This window comes from Gouania willdenowi, chromosome 14 (assembly GCF_900634775.1).
Source record: "Gouania willdenowi chromosome 14, fGouWil2.1, whole genome shotgun sequence".
NCBI lineage: Eukaryota > Metazoa > Chordata > Actinopteri > Blenniiformes > Gobiesocidae > Gouania > Gouania willdenowi.
The window spans coordinates 17,786,551-17,796,949 of NC_041057.1; the positions used below are offsets into that span (position 1 = coordinate 17,786,551).

Genomic DNA, 10,399 nt, shown 5'->3' on the forward strand with positions numbered 1-10,399 from the left:
GTTGCCTGAGCTCAGCCTTATACTGTATATGTTGGCTGGTCTGAGAATGCCATGGGATCCGTAGGAAGAGCTGGTGGAAGTGGCCCCTGCGACCCACAAAAGTATCTGACAACCAAATGAAATGGAAATGAAGCATCATAGTAACATAGGCTGGACTACACTGCCTGTTTGAAAAGACCAATGAAATCATCCAACAATAGCACTCTGTCTTGCCTTTATTTTTTCATGACAAAAAAATAGAAGATATCAATTGTACTAAATGGAATTGTACATTTTTCCTTTTACAATCAAATCTATTAACGGCCATTACATGTTAAGGCAGAAGTCACAACGGGCCCCAGATAGCCCGCATGGACCATATGAGGTGCCCTCAGGAGCTCTAGTCACCAATGAGCTTTGTCTAAAATCTGATTTACTTTCCAGGATTTAAACCCTTAAAGATAAATACAGATGAGAGATGTAGATAATAATTATTAGAGTTAAATACAGCTGTATGAATTAAGTTTTAGTATTAAATGAACCATCTTTAAATGCTTATTTTCACTGAAACATTGTGAAAAATGATGTTAGGTGTATGTTATATATATATATGTACATCAGTGGTATGTTATGTACAAGAAACATTTTTAAAAACACAAGGTAGATTTTCATAAAACATGACATGTTTGTTCATTTTTACATGTTTCACAATTAGTTAAACGTTGTTTGTTAGTAGCTAGTAAAACGGAAACATGGTTTTCTATGAAATTTAATGAAAATGAAACAATTGCATAAATTAGGAGAAATAGTCTTTCATGTTGAAACCTCAAAATTTCCTGCCTTTTTTAGGTTACTGCTAGCTTACCTTACTAGCTTTGCCTCTAATTAAAGTGAAAGCATGAAAATGTAGAGTTTAAAAAGCTTTTTAAACTGGTAGCCCTTAGGACTAAACCATACTTATGAAGTAGCTCACAGTTTCAGAAAGGTTGGTGACCCGTTTTAAGGTAATATAAAATGAAAATGCAGGTTGTTGAAATTCCTAAACCATTTGAAGTCAATAAAAAGAAAACAAACAATAAAGCCAGTTTTAATAGCGCCAAAACATTTGATTTGGAAAAAAGTACAAAAGTGATTCTGAATGTCACAGTAAGAAACCAGTCCGAAAATGTGGTTGTGACAGGTGTGTTGGGTTTAAAAGCATCTTCTACATACATGTGAATTTCATCTGGCCTCGCCATACACATACTTTATTCACTAAAACAGACACAAGCAATATTTTAAATACAATGCCTGTTCCCAGTAAAAACATTTAAAATTGTTTCTTAAAAAATAAAAAATAAAAGGGAGGAGGAAAAAGTAAAGAGGTTCGACCACAATGCCATCCCATACTTGGCAGTAAATCCATGCAGTATTACTATCGTTCCACTAAAGAGAAACAGCAAAGCACTACAGCTGTCACACAGTGAGAAAGAGGGTAGAGGGTCCATCATATCAAAGAGTCCATTAGATGGTTCATGAATAGTTACTGAGCGTTATGTACTATTGAGCCGAAGCACAATGGTCACCCTTCTAACGTTTGCATACATTGTAAAGTTGTTAATGGTCTCCGTTAGGGACAATTATTCTTTCATAACCGTGTCCACTTAGAAAAATATAACTAATTGCTATTGAAGAAACCCTTAGAAAATGTAGGGTGTTCTCTGTTGTTAGGAAACTACCAAAGCTAAGATGAACAGTTGAATAAATAAAAACAGAGGGGCAAAAAATTATATCAATACATGGACGAGTTGCATTGTGTTTTGGCCTGGCAGTGTTAAAAGTGAGAGCTCCATCCTCCATAATAATCCAAAGTCTTGACCTATTGATCCAGTGAAAAAGTTCCTGTAAAATATTCAAAATATGCAGACATTTAGAAAAAATATTTACCAAATGGTTCTCATGTAGATCCTTGTCTTAGACTTTATCGGTTACAAAGTAACTGATGTCAGTGGCAATGAGGTAACACAGGAGGGAGGCTTTCACAGTGTTACAAAACTGAAGCCGCTCTGTGTTGTTACCCGTCTGCTCACCTACTGTTAGGGCAACAGCAGTGAGCTTCCTGAGCGGTCAAACTTTTTCCCCTTTGAGAGAGCGGCTACTTGTTTCATCAGCTCCCTGTTCTTGGTCTGTGGAAACAAACCAGCATTTGTCTATATTAGAAGCATAGTTACACACACACACACACACACACACACACACACACACATATATATATATATATATAAAAAAACACCAAACATCCTCATTGAACCAATGTGCTTTACAATCAACGGTCATATGGTAGCCCAATAATAAATGTGGCTCGTCAACTATTAATCTAGTTTGTTGCTGGCTTGCAGCACAAATACACTGGACTACACTGCTAGAAGCAAGCAATATAACAGCCTCCTTTACCAAATGATTGAATCTAGTCCAACTCTTCACATTTTGTCAAATTATTATAATTTGGTATATTTTGTTGTAAAAAATAAAGAGTGACTGCCCTCTATTGGTCAGCACCTGGCTATTGCAATCGAATCATGTTTTGGAGGTGGCTTTCAGAGGTGAAACTCATGGGTTACAAGTAATGGTAAAATGGTAAATGGACTTGATTTATATAGCACTTTATCACCACACTGAAGCAGTCTCAAAGCGCTTTACATATCAGCTCATTCACCCAGTCACTCTCACATTCACATACCAGTGGGACAGGACTGCCATGCAAGGCGCTAGTCGACCACTGGGAGCAACTTAGGGTTCAGTGTCTTGCCCAAGGACACTTCGACACATAGTCAGGTACTGGGATCGAACCACCAACCTCTCGATCAGAAGACGACCCTCTACCACCTGAGCCACGGTCTAATTTACAGTACTTATGTTACTGTAAATCAGTTGCTTTTAGGGGTACTTGAGTATGTTTCTAAATCAGTAATTTTACTTGTACTAAGTATGTTTTAAAAGAAGAATCAGTCATTTGTTACATTTCTACACTGAACTGTTACTGAGTAAATTATTGTTTTTCGTTTTAAAATGATTAACGGCGTCGGACATTGTGTAACTACAAAAAATGAAATGACCAGACAACAATCAAATGCATCACATCGTAGTCGACCAGCCAGATTAAACTTAGAATGCACAACGCCACCAAAACAGCATTGAATGCCGGTTATTTTACTTAGAGCCTGATCATTCTTTTTAAATTTGAATTGAAATTATTGGTGTTATTTTTAATTTTTTTAAATAATTGTATATTTTGACAAACCTTTTATTTCATACAGATGCCTTTGTGGATAATAAATTAGGTTCTAATTGTGCAAGATTATGTCTCTTCCTTTTTAAGTTTATACAAAAGATGTTTACTGTGTGCTAGGGAACCGTGGCAAGATTTCTTACCAAAAATAAACATGGGGGATGAAAATAACTAGTAACTTTTACTTTGAGTACTATTTAATTGAGCTACATTTCACTTGTACTTGAGTACAATTTCAATCAATTTCTACCGTGAAAATGCGCACCTGTCAACTCTGTGGCCAGTAGGTTGGTTAAAGAGAATTGCGATAGAGAGGTATAGTAAATATTGAGTAGTTATTCATTTTATAACCACAACTGATATCAAATGTATGCAAAATGTGAAAAATCCATGCGTCAGTTAGCCGTGGATAAAAAGCAGACAATGTTATGGATCGCTAGAGTTCACCACTGTTCCCAGTAACCTTATCCTCACCAGCTATTAGCAGACGAGTGCATAGTCCAAACACAGCATCTGGTAAAAACTCTTTAATTTTCTTCAACACGTGTGGCTTGTGTTTCAGCTCTGTGATAGTTACTGTACAGTATACCATATGTTGTGTCGCTATGCTAGACCTTTACAATTTTGTTTTGCTTTTTTTACCAACAAGAAATGTTTTAGCGAGCAGTGAAAAAAGATACAAGTGTTCATACCTGCTGTTGTTCCATTGCTTCTTTGTGTGACTTCTCCATTTGGTTCATCTTCACTCTCATGTTGGATTCCTGGTACTGGAAGTCAGCTTTAATCTCTGTGAGCTGAAGACGTGGGGTTTTTTCCCCAGTCAGTCAATAGCTCAAATTAAAGAACATTCTAACTGTATTGATGATATTAGCTTGTCGCCTACCTTTCTGTCCTTCTCCAGAATGGTCTGATCTCTCTGCTGCAACATTCTCTTCAGTGACATCACTTCCTCTTTCAATTGGCTGATGAGGATGAAGTTGTCCGTTCCTCCAGAATCCATAGACTGGGTAATGGAACTACTGATGGATGAAACGGGGAAATCATATTGTGAAGCGCAATTAAATATTCAGTTTTCCAAAAAAATTGTTTGAAAGGGAACTTGACTCCCCCTATAAAGGCGACATGAACAAAATAAACCGTCTTCGCCCTGATTTTGAATTCCTTGCGACTACAGTGCCATCAGGAAGTACTGACTCATAAAGTTATTCTACAATTTAAATTGTTACAGCGTGATCTCAAAACTGATTTGACCTAAGTTTCATTTTTTTAAATGAATCTACACAAATTAGCACTTATTGAAAAGGTAAATACAGAGTTTCATATATTTGAGTACATTTGATTGAAAATGCTAACATTAAAAAATAACAGCGACATAACAATTGGTTTAATATTTATTGAAACAACTTTGGCAGCATTCACAGCCACAAGTTTGTCTACAATTTTACCTAAAAACAAAATCCCGATTTTTTTACTTTGAAAACTCGATTTTCGATTCTGATTTTTTCCTCCCCCTTTAAAAAAAAAAAAATACAAAAAAAAAAAAAACACTGGATTTAGTGATTGCAAGTATCTTCTTTAAATTGAAAAAGTGAAAACAAATGTCCGTATTGGGAATAAAGCGCAACTGCAAAGCTTTAACAAAGAATGTGAAATCCCCTGTGGGTTTGGTAAAATAACAACCCTCACCAAATTCACATTTAAAAATAAATAGGCTGTAATGGGGGTCCATCACGTTAAACATGTGTTTGAAACTTGATCTTCAACAGTTTGTAAAGGGAGAGAGACTTTTACCATGATTACACATGATTAAACGGGAAAATAGGTTTTTCCGATTTTGACTTTTTAAAAATTCCCCTCAATAAATTATCCGATTTCGATTTTATATCGATAATCGTGCAGACTTATTATATATATATTGCACAGCTGCTATTTTACCCCTGATGCAGACTTGTCTATCATTTCCTGCACAGATGGTGTTAGCAAGGTGAAAGGTGATGAGCAGTACCTCCTCCTATTCTCCAGATATGACGCTTGCAGTATAGACCAAAAAAAATAGGAACAATATTGGTTTCAAAATACCAGAGAGTTTTGTTTGTCCAGGTCAGAGATCCATAAGGAGCCTTTTGACAAACTTGGAGCGGACTGCTGTGTACATACACTTAGAGTAAATTGCCTTCTCTCCCATTGTCAGTTTTGTTTTATAGTTTCCTTCTTACAAGTATTGCAAATTGTGTTTGTTCTCACTCCCTCGACAAAACCAAAACATCTTTCTTGCACAGTATACATATGGGTCTTAAATGAAAGTTAACTCAAACGTCTGTCATACCTGTCCCCATTGGATGGCTTCAATTCCAGTTTTGGTTTTTTCTTTGGAGTCTCTTTCTGAATGGAAGATGACTTATGGCTGTAAATGCAAAGACATTTACATGGTTACATTTTCTAACAAAAGAAGTTGCCATAATATATTTTGTGGTACCTCTGTTTCCACAGTCCCTGCTCCTGCTCAGGACTTAAACTCCCACTTAATCTGTGGCAAAAGGGTAAAATCGGTAAAAAACACTTTTTAAGACTGTTATACCTTAAAGTATCAGTCTTGTTTGAGTAAAGCATCACAACTTACTTGTGGTGAGAACTGCTGTGTCTGTGTGGATGGTGGTGGTGGTGATGGTGATGATGGTGTGATCTGGAGTGATGGTCCTTCTCATTCAGGGATGAGGAGTTTGAGGAACCAAAGCCCTTTCTCTGCTCCTTGGTCTTCTGCAGGACTCGGCGGTAGGACAGCGTACACAGCCAACAGAGCAGTTTTCCATCCACCTGTTAGGCAGGTACGAAACCAAAGCTTGTAGGACTCGCTGTAATCAATGAAATGCAAACCCTTGTTACAAAGTTTTACCTTCCTACGGCCCTCCTCCTTACGATCAAATGCACATTGTTGTTTGCACTGTTCACAGGTTTGTGGAGGTCCATATTTCTTTTCTGAGTTAGTGCAACGCTGACACTTCGTCCCAATGAAGGCTGCAATGATGTTACAGTACTGACAAGGCTTGGGCTAAAGAAACACCAAAGAACAACATGTAAACAACAACAAAAAAAGCAAAACAAAAGATACAAAAAGATGATGTAAACTTACTGTTCCAAACTGTTTGACATTCTGGGCACATTTCTTGCAGATTGTGTTGGTTTTGCTGGTAAAACCCAATCATACATTTACACACAAGCAAAATATCGGAATTACAAAAAGTACAATAAAAGTTTCACGACATCAAAAAACACAATCAAATCTCTCACCTTTCCTGTTGAAACTCAGACCGGCAGTATGTGCATTTGACAATTGGATGTGCAATGCGGCACTCCTGTCGTACAAAAATAAAGCAAAACATTAGATGAATGAAGTCATCAAATCAGAAATATCTAATTTTCTTGATTTTATAGTATTGCAAACTGTTGTAAGTTGGTCTGGGCAATATATCAAGATTCACAATATTTTAAGTTTTCTATTTTGGAGATATTGAAAATTACAATATCGCCATATTCTTAAATATATATATTTCTATAGCTTTTTTTTTTAAAATTAAATTAAAATACTTTTTTTAAGAGTCACTTCTTTTGCTACTTCTAAGAACAGCATGAAAAGCTGAGTTTGATGGATTGATGAGCGCGTCCTAACCCAGACCTTCCTCTAAACAAGCCAAACTAAATAACTCACTCACACGTGCTGTCCCTTATAGGAGAAAAAGCCAAAAGTGGCACATATTGTGCAACGGTTTGATAATATTGCGCCTGTGTGGCATTTTAAATCAGGAAATTTAACCCATAATTGTCTTTTGGCCATACTAAATAAAATCATCAAAATTTATATTGTATATCGCCATTTTGAGAAAAAAATATTGAGATATAAGTTTTGCTCCACATTGCTCGGCCCTAGTTGTAAATTGTTTTAATCTGATCACACAACACAATAAGCACAACTATAACATCACATTGCACTCTCACTTTAAAAGTCAACTCTTCCCCGCCCCTTACATTTTCCTACCCTGACTCCTTCTTCCCTGTTCCCTTCCCCCTCACCTAGGTGTAACACTGGCCTCTTTTTAAATCCTCCTTTAATTAAGTTTTTCTTACTTTTTCTTAGGGAGGGCATTTTGTTAATTGCAATAACAAAACCAGCATTGCTGTCGTAAAAAAGATTGGACTTAATATAGTGTTGACCTTCGACAGCATGTGCAAAGTAAAAAAATAAAATAAATAAATTGTTTTAAACAAAGTGTAAATCTGTGCAGATTAGGTTAGGGGGAAAAAATATAGTAAGGAATCAAGAAACAAAAACCACTTGAATGTGATCAAGATTCTTAGTAGATGTTAGGTTTTGCAGGATGAACATGTAGATTTCAGACTACTGTGGTCTACTGTGGGGTGTAAACAAAGCTGGTAGGGGAATGATCGAACCCCGGTTTCGCTGATAAAGTCGTTCTTTAAATCGTTACATAATCTGAGCGCTCTCAACCTGCTGCGTGTTGGATCAACATCACAATAAAACAGTTTACTAAATAATACACTGCCCAATGCAGGGCCTGGGCATCTTGTTTACATCCCTGTTCAAGCTCCCACACAAACCTTGCACAGCTGCTGGCCCTGTGACAGCTCCTCGAACGGATAGCGCTGGTTACACTTGGTACAGGCGTAAAGGGCAGACGTAGCCATTCTTGTACCGTCTACACAGTCACCAAGGAGGAGAAGACCACAGAGTCCAGCTGCAAACTGTACGGATTAAGAGCGTCCTGTCCCTTTTCCTGCTTACCGAGTCCTGTGAGGACACGCTGTGCTGGCATCCAGCGGTAGCTAACCTTAGCTAGCTCGGCTAGTAGCTCAGCACAACAGCGCGATAGCTTAGCTGGAGGGGAGCGGGCGAAGAACAATAAACTCAAAAATATCCCTGATCGTTTACTGCTTACACACCACCCGGACACACAGAGTCCAGGAAACACGGTAACCCCTGGTGTGTGATAGCACCTCCTTTACGGTAGTGTGTTATTTAGGTAAGTTTCAGCTGTTGTTGCCAAGAAATGTATTTTCCTTGTGTTTTCTTCCTCCGTCTGCCGTGATGTAACAGGAAGCGGCGACCGATCCCGAAGAAGAAAGAAACATATCGCGATACGACGAAGATCAGCGCGACCAGCAGTTTGAATTTTGAAGAACCAATCAGATTTCAGAATCTCAGCATATCTCTGTACGTACCTTTGCTCGATCCGACTCTCCTCTTTGTTACTCTTTTATTTGAAAACATTAAAAGGCACTTTATTGATCCATGTTGTTTGATTTTATTTTTGTTGTGTATTTATTTTTTATTTTTTATTTTATAAATAGAGGTTATATTTCCATTTTATACATTGTACCAGATTTAATTTGGAGTTTATTTGCCTCTGTCCCTTGGCGGGTCACACTGCTTTATAACACTTTATAAAAGCGGTAAAGAAGCATTTCATACCCACGTTAACGACATATACAACACAACAGAATATTAATTAGAAAATCCACACATTTCCATCAAATTATTAATTTTTATTTATTTATTTTTCTTTGTCTGCACATGCTGTCAAAAGGTCAACACTATAAGAAGTGCAATCTTTTTAAGACAGAAACGCATATTTTGGTATTGCAATTAAACAATTAAATCAAAAATACATTTAAATGTTAATTTTGTGATTTAAGCAACACGTTGCTTCTTAATCATTGTTTGGAAAATCTCTGATATCAGATTTAGTCTCTGAGCTTGCTGTGACTGACTGAATTACGTGATTGCTGAAAGTTGTTTGAAAGTTTGATTCTTCTGCAAAACAATCAGGTGAGAACAAAAGCCTGGCTGAATTTTATCAAAGATTTTTTTGAAGGTTAAGAACTGATTCAGTTGGTTGAAGACCACCTTCTCAATAATCTTGGCCATGAATGGAAGGTTGCTGATTGGTCTATAGTTAGCCAGTATAAAGGCATCCAGTGTTCTCTTTTTTTAACAGAGGTTTCACAGCAGCTACTTTCAGTGATGATGGTACGGTGTCGGACTGGAATCAGCAGTTAATTATCGGAGATAAATCAGTAGCAATTGACTTTACAACAGTTTTAAAGAAGTTTGAAGGTATTGTAGCAAAGCAACATGTTGATGTGTTCAGCAGCTGAACAGTTTCCTCTATTGTTTTTGGGTTCACTGTAATAAACTAACATTATAGTTGACTCATCCCTCACTGGTTTAAGCTGTTCAAGCTTTTTGTTATTTTGCTGGTTTGTTCTGATGTTTGACCTTATTGATTGTATTTTTTCATTGAAATATACAGCAATTTCATTGCATTTTCCAGTTGACAGTAATTCAGGGTCTATCTGATCTGGGGGGGTTGAGCTTTTCATATACAGAAAACAATGTGGGAGAGTTGTTGACATTTTTAGCAATTTCCGCTTGCTTTGAACAAGCCATCATTGATTTTCCGCAGACTTATTTTGTACAGTTCTAGATTAATTTGAAGTATTGTTTCTCTCCATGTACGCGCAACTCTTCTACAATCATATTTTAAATTCTGCATTATCTCAGTCCTCCTCCAAGGTGTTTTCTGAGTTTGGTATTCTTTTAGTTTTGATTGGAGCCACCACATCTATGACATTACAGACTTTTGTATTAAACTCATCCAAGAGATTATCAACTCCCTCAGCACTCAAGGTTGGTGTTATCGCTATGGCTTCCATAAACTCTGCAGGTGTTGTCATTTATGTACCTTTTCTTAAAACACACAGAAGTAGGGAGAACAGATGTTAGTCTTTAAATAAAAAAAGACAGAAATGATGAGATAGAGCTAAGTCTCTTACGTCAACAGCAGAGATATCAACACCTTTCATAAGCAGTACTTAACCATGAGTGATACAGCATTTATAACAAATATTACCTTTAAATGTTAATTTTGTGATTTAAGCACCACATTGTTTCTTATTAATTGTTCAGAAAATCTCTGATATTAGATTTAACTGCTGAGCTTGCTGTGACTGGAATTATGTGATACCTGAAAGATGTTTGAATGTTTAAATCTTCAGCAAAACAATCAGTATGAGCCATTTAACAAGTGGGATGTAGGAAACAGGAGAAAGCTGTTCCAATAATTGTTCTTTATGTGT

The 10,399-nt window shown here is 36.8% G+C and overlaps 1 protein-coding gene across 1 annotated transcript; it reads right to left on the reverse strand.

Moving 5' to 3' along the window:
- Window positions 1-1,050: 1,050 nt before the first annotated feature.
- fam76b (family with sequence similarity 76 member B) lies at window positions 1,051-8,364 on the reverse strand. Its single transcript, XM_028467475.1, has 10 exons — window positions 7,862-8,364; window positions 6,536-6,600; window positions 6,378-6,432; window positions 6,141-6,296; window positions 5,868-6,061; window positions 5,724-5,774; window positions 5,574-5,651; window positions 4,131-4,266; window positions 3,940-4,041; window positions 1,051-2,144 (listed from the first exon to the last, which is right to left on the reverse strand). The coding sequence occupies exons 1-10, from the start codon at window positions 7,946-7,948 to the stop codon at window positions 2,055-2,057; spliced, it is 1,014 nt and encodes a 337-aa protein (XP_028323276.1). The 5' UTR covers window positions 7,949-8,364; the 3' UTR covers window positions 1,051-2,054.
- Between the last annotated feature and the right edge of the window lie 2,035 nt (window positions 8,365-10,399).